This window comes from Drosophila busckii, chromosome 2L, assembly GCF_011750605.1.
Source record: "Drosophila busckii strain San Diego stock center, stock number 13000-0081.31 chromosome 2L, ASM1175060v1, whole genome shotgun sequence".
Classification (NCBI taxonomy): domain Eukaryota; kingdom Metazoa; phylum Arthropoda; class Insecta; order Diptera; family Drosophilidae; genus Drosophila; species Drosophila busckii.
The window spans coordinates 12,123,091-12,137,349 of NC_046604.1; the positions used below are offsets into that span (position 1 = coordinate 12,123,091).

General features: G+C 36.9%; 5 protein-coding genes across 9 annotated transcripts in view; 1 reads left to right on the plus strand and 4 right to left on the minus strand.

The window, feature by feature from the left end:
• LOC108607489 overlaps window positions 1-14,259 on the plus strand; it is a 38,662-nt gene that overhangs the window by 9,067 nt on the left and 15,336 nt on the right. The window lies entirely within an intron of this gene.
• LOC108607500 lies at window positions 5-511 on the minus strand. The gene is made up of 3 exons (XM_017998347.2): window positions 409-511; window positions 225-357; window positions 5-173 (listed from the first exon to the last, which is right to left on the minus strand). The coding sequence occupies exons 1-3, from the start codon at window positions 488-490 to the stop codon at window positions 74-76; spliced, it is 315 nt and encodes a 104-aa protein (XP_017853836.1). The 5' UTR covers window positions 491-511; the 3' UTR covers window positions 5-73.
• Window positions 509-1,173, minus strand: LOC108607496 (CG34177). Its single transcript, XM_017998342.2, has 3 exons — window positions 1,049-1,173; window positions 874-997; window positions 509-670 (listed from the first exon to the last, which is right to left on the minus strand). Exons 1-3 carry the CDS (start codon window positions 1,140-1,142, stop codon window positions 535-537), a joined length of 354 nt encoding a protein of 117 aa, XP_017853831.1. The 5' UTR covers window positions 1,143-1,173; the 3' UTR covers window positions 509-534.
• LOC108607497 lies at window positions 1,323-1,888 on the minus strand. Of its 2 annotated transcripts, none has more exons than XR_001915503.1 (3): window positions 1,719-1,888; window positions 1,535-1,664; window positions 1,323-1,473 (listed from the first exon to the last, which is right to left on the minus strand). XR_001915503.1 is itself a non-coding variant. In XM_017998344.2 (3 exons), the coding sequence occupies exons 1-3, from the start codon at window positions 1,822-1,824 to the stop codon at window positions 1,364-1,366; spliced, it is 354 nt and encodes a 117-aa protein (XP_017853833.1). In that variant the 5' UTR covers window positions 1,825-1,888; the 3' UTR covers window positions 1,329-1,363. The 2 variants fall into 2 exon arrangements, 1 of the variants encoding a protein (XP_017853833.1); XM_017998344.2 differs by having other exon boundaries at window positions 1,329-1,481.
• On the minus strand, window positions 12,499-13,569 carry LOC108607491 (L-lactate dehydrogenase B chain). Its single transcript, XM_017998338.2, has one exon. The coding sequence runs from the start codon at window positions 13,567-13,569 to the stop codon at window positions 12,499-12,501; it is 1,071 nt and encodes a 356-aa protein (XP_017853827.1).

The window sequence follows — 14,259 nt, forward strand, 5'->3', positions numbered from 1 at the left end:
AACATGCTGTAGCCCAAAAATTAACATAAATTTTATTAGTAGCTTGAATTTTGTAAAGTTTTCAAAGTCATTGCTAACAACTAATGCGACGCTTGCAGCACTTGGGATACTCTTCGTTCCAATAAATGTAATCAGCATATTGACAATCATCTGGTGGCGGTTTGTGATCGCAGCTATATACAACTGAAATTAATATAAGTCAAAATATTTAAGCAGCGACTTACGTGCGCAACAGTCCGTAGCCCTCACCCATGCAAAATATCATAGTGCAGGGTAAATTCTCTAGCTTAATAGACTCGCCCATCCTAAGCAGCGCTAGCGAAGCGCCCATGTCAATAACACAGCGTCCAGGATAAGCTGCATTGACTTAAATAATTTAAATTATTTATAAATTATTTTTACGCTTACCTATATCGCCAAGGTTTATTAATGAATTCTCAGCGCAGCTGCCAGTGCAGAGCAGCAAGAGCACAAACAGCGCTGCTAACATTTTTAGTAAATAGTGTAAAGTGTATTTCAACTAATTGTTTGACACTACAAGTTAAGACTGCTTGGCTCGTACTTTTTGTATTTGCAGCGCAGCTCACGCTCACAGCATTGTGGATAAGGCTGACCGCTGTCTAAATAATTACCCAAGGTACAGCCGCGGGGTGCGATGCTTTTGCCGCAGCTATATTAATGTAAAATAATAGTATAAACATTGTTAAAGTTCGAGCTAATCAAACTTACATACTAATCGACTATAAAATATGTTAATGAGTTAATGATGCAGAGCTATGCGTCATATTATGTTGCACATTAATTGATTAAAATATGACGCATATTTCTGCAACATCTTATACTATTTTATATATTTATTTCAACTTGACTTACCTATGAAACTTAACTAAACCATTTAAGCCACAAAGAATTTGCCTGCACGCATGCGTTGGATCTTTAATGCTTACGCCCACATTTAGTATAACGTCAGCTGACATTACACATTTACCTGGATGCTCTTTAAGTATAATTAGCTTTGCCCTTTTAGCCAGCTGCGCTTTTAACTTACTTGCATCGCTATAAGCGCCAATCCATTCAGCTGCTTGCAGCTCTGCCACGAAGCAAAAGAGCAGCAGCTTTAATTTAAAGTTGCTCAAAGTCATTTGAACTGGAAATTTATGCAAATTAACATTAACAAATGTATAGCTTACTTTGTTGTTTAAATAAAATTTAACAGCGCCTACTTAAGCTGTAAATATTTTACATTAAATCTGCATAACAAATTTAAAGCATTTTTATTTATTTTTAACAGTTCTACCATTTCAAAGCTTATTTCTTTTTAAAATATCAACTGATATTTTTAATTTTTTATAATTATGCTTCTTTAGCTTAATACATTATTGCAAATCATATAGCGCTTGCAGCAGTTGGGAAACTCCGCCTGCAAATCTTTATAGTCTCCCCATTCATCGCACTCGTCTGGCAGATCTTCGTCTACACAGCTAATAAGCAGCTTAATTTAATTTAAATTAATAAAATATTAAATGCAAACTACTCATAGATAAGCGCCCAACTATAACGACCGCAGTAGATTTCAGCGCATTTGTCTGGCACACGCTTCGTTTCACCTGTGCGTAGAATTAATTGTCCTTTAGCTGTATCCAGCACGCATTTGCGTGGATGTGCTGTGTACATAATTAGAGCATAAAGTATACGCACCGTATGCTTTATAGACTTACCTTTATGTCTTAAAATGGCAAAACTATTGCTCGAATATGTTTCACAATCGAATTGCGGCAGCGTCAACAAGCAAATTATCAATGTTGCTAAATGTGTAGTCAACATATTTGCATGTGTGTGCGTGTGTGTACTTGAAATTTTTACTAGTGTATTGACAGCAAAGGCTTTGGCATTGTTGTTGAGCTTAATTGAAGCAACAGCTTGATATGCAAAGCAGCAGTTACTGCTACTTTGGTTTAGTTGTCATTGTTGTTCAGTTTGGACTTGCATAATTCGATTAAGTGACGTTCTCTCTAGCTCGGAACAATGTAAATATTTGTTTGTCTGCTTTTGTCTGTCTGATTTTGATTGCTGCCAGGCCAACACACACACACCTCAGTCTAGTTTGCAATTATTTAGCTACCCAAGCAGACAAATTAGTTGCCATATAATTGATGCATCTGAGTTCAGCTCATTGCCATTTGTTTGTTGTTGCTTTTATTTTTACACACACACACACAGCCTGCACTTGATTACATTGCCCAATTAGTAGAGTGCTCAGCTCTTATTGTTGGAACAGCTGAAAATTAATTGAACTGAGTAAGAAAAGCCAACAAAAAAATTAGCAAGACAATTTGCCTTGAAGAAATAAAGTGCGAGTTGCCTGCAACTTTAGTTTGTGCGCTTATATTTGATATATATATTAGTTATGCGTGCGTTTGTTTGTATTTGATTTGATTTTGGGCATGCCAAACACGTTTTGATGCTCAAATATTACGCATACGCCATGTAGTTACATGTAGTTTGTTGATTGCTTATGCAGCCAAACAAATAATAAAAAAAAAACAAAAACAAACTTTACTTAATGAGTTTTATGTGTGCTACAGTGAAGCTTTGATAAAAGCAAAGTAAATATTTATAAGCATAGCAATAAATCTTATATTATGTATGAATTTTCTTGCTAAGCAAAGAAAAATTTATGAAAACAACTTAACTAAAATCAATATCAATCTTAAGCTTTTATTTTGTTGTTGATGAAATTTTCCAATTTGATTTTTTGTTATGCATAAACAAATGTTATGCGCAATTGTTGATGAAAAATTGAGCTAATTGAATTTTTTTTTCTATATGAAAGGTATTCTATAACGTTTAAATAATAATAAACAAAAAGGCAGCGCGTAGCTAGTCAAGCATTGAATTTGTGGGCCACCCAAAGAGGCGCATAAATTAAACTGAATCGATATAGATACGCAGATACAGAATATATAGATATGTACATATAGCTACAAATTTAGCTGATTTGCATATATAAGCAATCAACACGTGAACGCAGCATAAATAACAAATTGGCAGACAAAGAGCGTAGGGCGAAGAGAGAGGCAAATAGCAAGTTAAAAAGGACACGGTTCAGTAAAAGGTTCAGGCCCCAGCTCAGTTAAGGGTCAACATTTGGCAACGGTCAGTGGCAACATTTGTTTTTCTTTTCGTTGCTTTTCTCTCTGTGTGTGTGTGGCAAATGAAAATTGTGGCGGGCGTTGCCAGCGAGACTTGCGGCCCCCAAAGGCAAACACACACACACACTCACGCATTTAAATTTGTGTGTATACATATACTTTTAGGGGTCAGTGTCTGCTTTGTGCGCATTTTATGGCCGCATATAAAAAGCACACATAATTATAATTTCAATGATATTACAGTTAATATGAGAAACTCTGCTCTGCTCTTTGTCAAATGTTTTATTTTCTGTTTTATGTTTTTTTTTTTGTGGCTCCACCTTTGACCTCAACTGAGTTTTATACGTCGTCCTTGTGTTGCGCATTATTCATGGCGATAAGCTTCTATTTTATGATCTGCTGTTTATTTCGAGCAGACATGTTTTTTACATTATTTAAAGTAAGCATTAGCATAAACAATAGTGTAGCACATTAAAATTTAAAGCAAAATAAACAATTTTCTAAGTAAATAAGAAATTTTAATCTTTAACTTCAACTTTAAATTCTTGTAAAAATTTATTTTTTTAAATGCCTACATATTATTTAAACATTTTCCAATAGTCGAATTGTTGCATTAGAAATTGTATTTTACTTTTGTTAATTTACTTACTTCACTTACATTTTGCTTTGCTTATTTTATTGTTGTTATTTGTTTTATTTAAATAAATCTGCAGCTATTTTTAGCTATTTACATTCAATGGAATAATAAATTTAATCTGCTCAATTGAGTTGTACACAAAATACTGCAGCTGGCAGTTCATTCATAAGAATTATTATTAAACAAACACACAAACATACACACACATGTGTATGCCTATTTACATAATGCTGTCGTAAATATAAAATGTGCAGCAACATTTTTGCTGCGCTGCATAATTTATGAGCCACACAAAATTAACTGTAGCATAAGCAAAATGTTGGTAGCCACTGTGATTTGTAAAATGCTGCAGCGCAAAGCGTAAATCCAATAAGAGTTTGTTACGTAGCAGCACAAAAAAAAGCAACAAACTAAAGCCCAAGCAGACTGCGCTGCTGCGCTCTCTTTCACTCACGCTCTCTCTCTCTCTCTCTCTCTCTCTCGGTCGCTGTGGGCAGCGCACTGCATTAACCTTGAATTGCAGCAAATTGACTCGACTGCATTTGTTGCTATTGCTGCGGTTGTTTGTTTGTTTGTTTATTGTTGTTGTTGCAATTTTTGTGGCTTTTGCTTATGACAAGGCGAGTTATTAAAAATTCTGTTTTTGCTGAACTCAAATGTATGCATTGTAGTTTCGATTAATGTGTGGTTAAAGTGAATTGAATGTTTCTGTTTTATGTCAGCTACATTTACTTGTTGCCGCGCTCTCTCGCTCGTTTGTATATTACGTATACGCAGCGTAAAGCGCGTGGCTTTTGTTTGTGTTTGCTTAATTGTTGCAAAAATATACGAGAAATATGGCAAAAAACATTTGGAATTGTATATTTATGCGTTTGACTATTTAATTGATTTAAGCATTATTTTTAGTAAATTAAATTAATACAATTTTCTTTCTTTTCATTGCAGGTAAGCGCTAAAGTTAATTGAATATTATTGCGTTCACTGCTGGGTATGTAATAAATATTTATAAGCTTACAAAATTATTAATTTGCATAAGCTGCATATTTAAAACTGATTTTAGAGCACAAAAACTTATTAATTATATAAAGCAGTTTTTTTTTACAATCAGCTCAGTCCAAAAAAGTTTGTGGGTTTGCCGAAAAAAATTGTTATCCTTCGCATTTAAAGGTAGTGAGAGCAGCGCTGAGAGTTTTTCTGTTGTAAACCGCGCGTTGTTGAATTATTTAAAGCACAAGTGCGCCCCAGGCCACAAATAATGCGCAAGGATAATGGCGCCAGGGCAGAGATAAAAAGTGTTGGCAATGTAGCATAAACTTAAAGGCGCTCGTTGATTATGTCTCAAGTCACTTCAGGTTGTTGTTGTTGTTGTTGTTGCTTTGGTTGCCGCTGCGGCCACAAAAAAGAAATTAATTAATTTTTAAGCGTAATTAAATGCAAAGCGCGCACTTGGGCTCAAGCACAGTAAGTTGCCCAGGCCAACATCATTGCCATTGTTGTTGCCTGGCACGACGACCATGAAGGCAAGGCTAACCAGGCGCAAGGACAAACGCAATAAGAAACCAAAAAAAGTGAAAAAAAAGGAAAAACAGAAAACTGAAAACTCAGTTGCACACAATGAACAGCAAATAGCTTTTTGGGCCTGCCTAAGCGTTGCCAACTGAATCTTTTACGCATTTTACGCTATCAGCTAAAATACAAGTTAGCAGCGAGAGCGAGAGAGCTAGAGAGAGAGAGAGAGAGAGAGAGAGAGTGAGACAAGCACTCAAGCGCTGTTAACAGGCTTCAAATTTTGGTGCCCAACAAAGTTTTCGTTTTCGCATTCGCATTTCGTTTCGTTTTGTTTGTGTGTCTGCAAATGATTTGGCAAAAGAAAGCAAACAAAAAAGAAAAAAAATAAAAGTTGACATTTCGCTTCTGGATTTCGAATTTGTTGCGTGCAACATTTTGCCAATCAACGCCTAAAGCATTGACGAGAAGAGAAACCCAATTTCAATTCATCCGGCTTGCGAGCAAATCGCATTCGAACTTTTTTTATGGCTCGTTTCGTTTTGCTGCTGCTGCCACGCCCACACGCCCAACCGCCTGTCTGCTGCCGCTTGGCTTTCTGGTCAATTTCACTTTTATCAGCTAAATGCTTTTATATACAAATAACACATGTATATAAACATATATATACTATATACGATATATATGTATTTAGACAACATTTACGTGTTTGGTTATTTTTAGGCGCGTGTACACCAAAACAATTACGTCGACTGCTGCCGTCGCTTTAATTGCGCGCCCAACGAGCGAGCGAGCGAGCGACTGAGCGAGCGACTCATGAATATTCACACAAATATTCCAGTGCCAACGGAACTGAACTCAAATACACAAAAATTCCAAACAATTTGCTGCTGCTACATTCAAAATGAATTTGAGTCTAATCAGACAACAATTAAACATTAACAGGCGACTGCGTTAATATTTGCATTTGCCAAGCGATAAGTTAGTAATGGCTCTTTGGTAGTTAGTTCTACAGCGCTAGCTTTAAATTTTAATGAATAAAAGTGTTTGGTAAGCAAAGCTATGAACAAGCACAAAGTAAAATTAATTTTATGTAACTAATAATTCTAAATTCTAATACTAAATACTCAAAACTAATTTCAGTATTTAAGCTGTAGTTTCTATGTTGTGCTTAGCATTTAAGTTAGATTAATGTTAATGTCATAATTAATTAAAAATAATTCCAAAGTAAAAATCTATTGACTTGGGTGCTTTTTTAAAACTGACTTTAAAGCAGCACGCAGTAAATTGTCAACATTTTTAATGTTAAGCAACTTTTATAACTAATAAATTCTAAATTCTAATACTAAATGCTCACAAACTTAATTTCAGTAAATTAAGCTGTAGTTTCTATGTTGTGCTAAATAGCACTTAAGTTAGATTAATGTAATGCTATAATTTATAATTGTGCTTAGTATTTAAGTTAGATATAGCATAAGCTTTAATATAATGCAAAACTTTGCTCAAAGTAAATTGTTATTTAAATATATAATATTCAAAACTGTCAAAATTTTAAATGTTAAGCAACTTTTATCAATGAAATATAAAACATTTTAAATAACTTACCCGACTGCCTGCATTTGTTTGTTGTTGACTTTACTTAACTCCAAGTTCAGTACGCTGGCAAATTGACTAAAAGCAAATTGGGCAGTCAGCCAACAAACAAGAAAACAAAAAATTGTATTGATGGAACAATAGATCAGTGCTAACTTAATGGTAGCGTATATATGTATATATATGTTTATACTTAGTATAGAGAGCACAAGCATGTGTTTTGACCAGCACTTGGCGCTGGGTTATGCAGGTCGCTGGGCTGCTTTGCATAGTCAACACACACACACAGACACAGACAAGCAATTCAATTAATTTGCGGCCAATGTCAGTTGTGTGTGTGTGTGCTGGGTCTGTCAATAGCTGTTTTAAGTTAATTAATCAAAGCCCAGGCAATTTTTGCACTAGTTTGCGGTTACTGCTCTGGAACTGGCAGCTGTGCATTTGAATATTTTAAAGCGAACAAGCGTTGGGGGCAATTTTCTTTTGCTTTGTGTTTCCATTTATAGCTTTTTGCTTCAGGTGTGTTTTTAACACAATAGTTTTGTATGTATTTGCTGTAAATTTAAACGCAATTAGTTTACACTGCGATTTGTAAACAATTTTTGTAGCGTTTTTAAACAAAATGCGCTGCGCACTTTTGCGTTTTGGCCAAGGTGAAAATGCTTTTTGGTCAAGTTAATTTTCCACAGCGTTGATTGGCGCTTTCTCTTTTTTCTAGCTAATTGCCACTTGGCTGGGCTGTGTGTGCAACGCAACGCAACGTTGTGGCCTATGCGGTGGGGTCAAGTTGCCGCTGCTGTGGCCTTTGTCAGCAACAGCAGCAACAGCAAAAGTAAAACTGTGACACTAACAGAGCGACGACGCCTTTGCTTTTGTTGTTGTAAATTTACACACAGGCATATACACAATTGTGTCCTTGCAAGGACACGCGTCGTAAACGTCTTGGGGCTGCTGCTGCTGCGACTGGCAAATATTGATCCATTTTTTTCTTTTTTATTCAGCGTTCAGCTTGTCCAGGTGCCAAGTCCAACAGAATAAAAAAAAACTGAAAAATGTCTGCATGTCCTTTGCACATATTTATGATTTGTATGTGTGTGTGAGCTTTCGGGGCTGCGTCTTTGCCTCGCCTTGCCACACGTCGCGTATACGCAATGTTTATTGATTGAGCTTAACACACAAAAAACAACAAAAATATATGAAACGTGCTGCGCTTGAATGCCAAAAGTAATTCGTATATTTTTGAGTTTGCTGGCAGTTTATTTTTGGTTTAAGTGCAAAACGAAAAATAAAAAGATGTATAAATAAATAATACACAAAAATAGAATTTTGAGCTACAGCCACGTGCAGTGGCAAATAAATTATAAATTAAACGACAATTGTAAGCACAAGAAGTTGGAGTTTGAGTTTTACTGCTGCTTAAAGCTCCAAGGCATTCAAATAAAGGTTATAAATAACGCAGGCAACAATATATAAAGTTAGCTAGACTTGCTACATATAAATATATATAAATATTTAATTTTAAGTTGAGCTGCCATTTGCTTTAAAACTTGCTTGCATGAAAATAATTTACTTTACCTTGCTACATGTTTAATATTTAATTTCAAGCCTTGAAATTGTTTATTTGTTTTTTTTTGTTTTTTTTTAAATCCCTGCCTGGATTACTCCCAGATATGATGAAGGGCAGAGCGTCGTGCGTGTGGAGCGAATGGAAAAAATCTCAGCGCATAAATTTCAAGTGCGCTGACATTAAGACTGGCTTAGCTGGCGCACGCGACACGCAGCCAATAATCGTAATAAGCATAATGCAGCATTAACATGCGATATGGGGCGGGCGCACCTGGCGTATGCGCAATGCTGAGAGCGTTGCTTCCAAGCCAAGCACAAACGTTAAATGTTTAATGGACTCAAAAGCAACAGCGCGAGTTGAGCGTAAAGTGCATGTCATGCCCCAAAAAATAAAAAAGGGTGTGCGCGCGTGTGTGTGTGATTGTGTGTGTGTAGTTGTAGCTAAAATGGCAGCAACAGTTTCCTGCGCTCCATGTCAACGACATGCGACACAATTATACCAAATTTCCCGTGCGGAAATGTTGTAGCGCACACCTTGTTGCCAATTTCTGCACGTCTGCCTGAGTTACGGCCCCAACTACCCAAACTACCCAACTAAGCTGCCATATTCTCTTTTTTTTTCTTAGCCAATTTCGCATTCAATTTGCCATTTCCACAATGTTGCAGGCACAAAAATATTGCCAGCAGACAAAAAAACAAGCACGAGCGAAGCGCAAAGAAATTTGCATAAGTGTTAGAAAGAGAGAGAGAGAGAGAGAGAGAGTGTGTGTGTATACAATAGTGGGCAACAGTATTTTAACAAAAAAAATTGAAGCAATGCCTTCATTTGTACTTTTCATGGCTTTAAGCAATTTACGTGCCCATTTTTTTATGCTGCTAGCTCTAGCAATAATTTCTATTGGAAATCTTTGCAGCAATAAAAAAAAATGTATAGAGCAAAATGATAAATATAAATTTGTTTTAATAAGTTTGATAGCTAACTTACTACAAAGAAAGAGCTTAAAATTGATACATTAAATTATAAATTATCAATCAATAGGCTTTATTATTTTATATAATATTTTTGTATAATGTTTAAGCATATAAATACATGTGAATTAAAAGAATTAAATAATGCATTTTAATAGACTTTCAATATTGTTAACTAATCAAAAGATTTATTAATTTCAAAAGTATATATAATGTAAGTCAAAATTTTATTATATTGGTTAGTCAATTAAAAGATTTACTAAAACTAAAAGTTAATATAATGTAAATTAGTTTGGCATCTACACTGTCAAAATACTTTTGGCTACTATTATATCTATATATGTGTGTGTTTGCGTGTGTGTTTGTGCGTCTGTTTGCTTTTATGGCAAACGATTTTGACTTTGACTGCGGCTCGTTCTATAGACAGCAGAGCAATAACATACAAAGAGTCACGCATCGACTGCAGCGACAAAATGTGCGTTGGCAAATGTGTCGAGCATAAGTAATGTTTATTTTGTGGAAGCGACAAGCATGTAAAACATGCGAGGACGCAGTGAATTTATAAAAACCCCTTGAATTTGCTTGCCAGCAGCCACAGCACACACACACACACACACACACACAAACAATCACACACACGCCCACGCAAATTGGCAAAAAGCTCAACTGCACACTGTGTGGTTCAATGTGTGTGTGTGCTTTGGTTTTTTATACGTGCTCGTTGGCTTCTTTGCGAAAATTACAAAAAAAAAAGTAAAAGTCAACACAGACATATCAACACCAGCAGCAAGCGCAAGTTTTCTTTTATTTTCCTCTTTTTTATTATTATTTTAGCATAGCGATCGATGTGAGAACTTTCAGCCATAAATGTTCTAAGAAATGCAGAGCGCGCTGCTCGTAAAAAATTCGTGTATGGATTTGCGCTTGAATTACTTTTGCATTGCATACTTTTTGGGGCAGGCAGTTTTAGTTTGTTTTTTTTATTTGCTTCAACTAATGTGTGCAGCTGCAAATAGTAGATTATTTTTTATTGAATTTATGGAAGTTGCTTTCAAGTTGTTTTCAATGCTTACATTCCTTTTATATAATATAAGCAGCAGCTAAGGCATAGATTTCATTTTTTGTCAGGCGCACATTTAAACCAACGCTTATATTTCTTATATTTCTTAAGTAGTAACAGAAAATTTAGAGCTAATAATAGTTCAACTTGAGCTGTAGACTTCATTTCTTGTTATGCTTGCATTTCTGCTAACGCCAATTGCGTTTAATTCTGAGCTGTGCGAGCTGTGTGAGCCTCATGGCCAATAAAAACGAGCAACAGAGCTGACTGGCTGGCCGGCTGGCCATTGTCATAGCATATTGATTCGTTTGCAATTTGCCAAATGCACAGCGAGACGTAATAATAAAAAGAAACTCAAGCGCACGCAGTTGGAATTGAAATGCGCATAAGCAAATGGGCTATATAATTATGTTACTGCCTTTTTCTCTTTGTTATTATTGTTGTTGCTGTTGTTGCGGATATGCCAAGGTGAAAGCAAATTATCTGCGCTGGACAATCTGCGGATGTGTGTGTGTGTCTTTAAAATAAATTACGAGCTTAAATAATTTATGCGCTCGTTTAATTGGCAGCTTTCCCGAGTCGTTGCTTTAAAGAACAGCTGCTGCTATGAATTATACAGCAAAGAAAGGAGAAATAAAACGCGCATCAATCTCTCAGCAAAAGTGTGCAGGCATCACTCATACGCCACGTGCGCACAACGACTTGTCTATCCAAACAATGAGGCTACAACTGCTGCGGCTGCTTCAGCTTCAGCCTGACAAGTGCAGGTTTCTTTTTGTTTTTAATTAAAATATGTTAATGCACATGCCCGTCAACAATGTACATTTAAATTCTGTTTGCCCAAAAGCTGCTTAAAAAACGCAATGCAAGCTGGCAATGTTTTAATTGCTTGAAAGTAAATAGCGCTGAAATTTAATTAAAGTTTAAACTTATGAATGAAACACTTTTAATTCTTTTAAAAACAAACCAGTAAATATATTGAGCATGTACCAACGCCAAGCGCAGCACAAGTTCTATGAATTGAAAAGGTTCCAAAGCAAAGATAATCATCTAAACTTTACTTAATTTCAACAAATTAGTATCACTCGAAATTTGCTTAAGCCAGCGCGTCGTCTGCAGCATTTGCGATTCGAACTCTGTCAGCGACAGTTCAATAAACTGTTGGTTGTCTGTCCTTGAAATGGAAATGCTCATCGATGTCCATCAAACCCTTGACAGCTACAGCAACAAATAAAATACGAGCCGGCGACGCTCACGCAAGGCTTCAATAAGTTGAAAAGCTGTCAAGGCAACGCCCCAATTCTTCAGCTGCTTGACCTTATATATAATATATATGCCGAGCAGCGTTTATCACACTCTTGTGTATCTTCTGTCAAAATAGTTTGTCTCGCAACTAAAATATGTAAGCAACGGCATTGCTTGCTTCATTATATATGCGCCAATTAAAATCGAAGCGGCTAGTCAACAAATTTGGCGTCATTTATTCTTCAAATGCAGCAGAGTCGCCTTTGCCGCAGCTTCGCATTAAAGCAACAGTCCTTGCATTATTTATTATTATACAAAAATTTAGTAGCTTAGCTAAAATTTATTTGGAAATTGAAAGCTTCAAGCTTAGGAAGCTGCGCCTACTTTATGCTCAAATTTGTCATTTAGTGTAACTTAATTTAATATTAAATATGAAATCAAAAATATATAATTGTGTATTATATAAATTGTAATATTTATATATATCCTAATTTAAGCTTTAAGCTGTTGCAAACCATTTTATTTTTAACGACTGCTAGTACAATTTACTACTACTATTTCCTTTTGTCACTACTACTATTTTTATTTGCTTACTATAAGTTAAACCAAGCGCATTTGTTTTTATTAAAAAATTTTATTTTTATTACAAACTAAAGCATTGCAGCTTAACTTAAACATGTGCGCATTTATAAAAAAAATAAAATTATATAATAATACTTATTGGGAAGACATTATAAAAGTGAAAATTGGAATTTGCAATTGTTTTGGGCCTACAGCTGTATTTGTTGTTGCGTTTTGACCAAGGACTCGGCGCTCTGCTCGAGCAAGGACATTTCCAGCTCGCTCAAGGGCAGCTCAATCATTTGCTTAATGCCGTTCGCGCCGAGTACGCTTGGGAGTGAGAGCACCACACTGTCCGTAATGCCCATGAGCCCTTGGATATTGCCGCCCACCGACAACACATGACCGAGATTCTGCTGCATGGCGCCAATGATGTCCGACACACTAATACCAATGCCCCAATTGGTGTAGGTTTCATCGCGAGCCACCTGATTGGCCATGCGCTGCACCTGGCGATGCACCGTTTGCCACTGCTCCTTGTCGTGCTCGCTGCCCACCTCGGGCATAAGACGCTGCAGCGAAATGCCGCCCACCGAGACGCCCGACCAAACAGGCACGCAGCAGTTGCCATGCTCGCCTATGATGAAGCCATTGACAGCTGAGGCAGCTACGCCCATGCGCTGAGCTATCAAATAGCGAAAGAGTATGGAGTCCAGATGGCAGCCGGCGCTGATGCAGCGCTCCTTGGGCAGCCCGCTCAGCTCCTGCAGCAGCCAAGTCATTAAATCAGCTGGACTGGATGCCACCACATAAGTGGCACGCGGATTATAATGCAGCAGCTTGGGCAGCAGCTGCTTCACAGCATTCGCCGTCGCCTGCGCCAGCTGCAGACGCGACTGTCCCGGCTGCGCGCGCTCCCCAGCGGCAATGACCACATACTTGGAGTTCTTGGTCTTGGCGCCATCGCTGCATATCTCCACTTTGAGTGAGCCACTCAAGCCTTTGGTAGCCGCTTGCAAATCCACAGCCGATGCCTCCAGCCACTTATCGCGCCGATCCATCAGCACCAGATGGTTGGTCAGCTGGCGATCAATGAGGAATGCGCTGCATGCCAAGCCCACAGAGCCAGCTCCAGCCACAGTAATCTTGGTGTTCGGCTTTGTGCGTCGCCCATGCAGCATCTTGGCGCTCACGCGCTGTGTGGCCAACAGCATGTGGCCTGGACTCTGCATCAGAACGCAAAACAAGCGCCAGGAACCTCGAGCTGCAAGCGCCAACATATTAAAAGAAAATTTTGATAAATTACAAAAATTTGTCAGATAGATTCCAAAAAACTAAAGCACAAGTAAACAGTAAGCAAAGCCGACTGGCATAAGTAAGCAATATAGTTATAAATATTATAAAAAATCATAATTAATAAAATAATGCATTTACTATTTGTGCTTAACAACAGATCTAAAAAGTTCTAATTTATTTTTCAGCGCATTAAATGTTTTGCTTTATTTTTTGCTTTGCTTCGACGTTGCATAATTTTCTTTTGTTATTTTATTATTTGCAGTGAGCAAATTTCTTTTATATTTTTATTCTTAAGTGCTTGCTACACTTTTTTGCTTTGCTGCCTATTTTTAAACTAATTCCTTCTAACTTTTGTGAGCTTGTTACACAAATGGGATTTTTGTGTTGCAATCCACAAAGACAGTGGCACAACTGTTGATGATGGCTTAAGCTCAATGCCATTGATTTGTAGTTAAGAACACACACACACTCACAAATATAGACAGACAGACACACACATATAGAAAAGTTGATTGCTTTGCAGCTTACGTTATATCTCAATCTCTCTTTCTCGCTTTTGCTGTTGCTAACTCTTAACTTGTTTTTGGTGTGTGTGTGTGTGTGTGCCACATTTTGCTGTTGCAATTTCTTTTCATGTTGCATATGTATGCATGTGTGTGTGTGCCAAATATGAA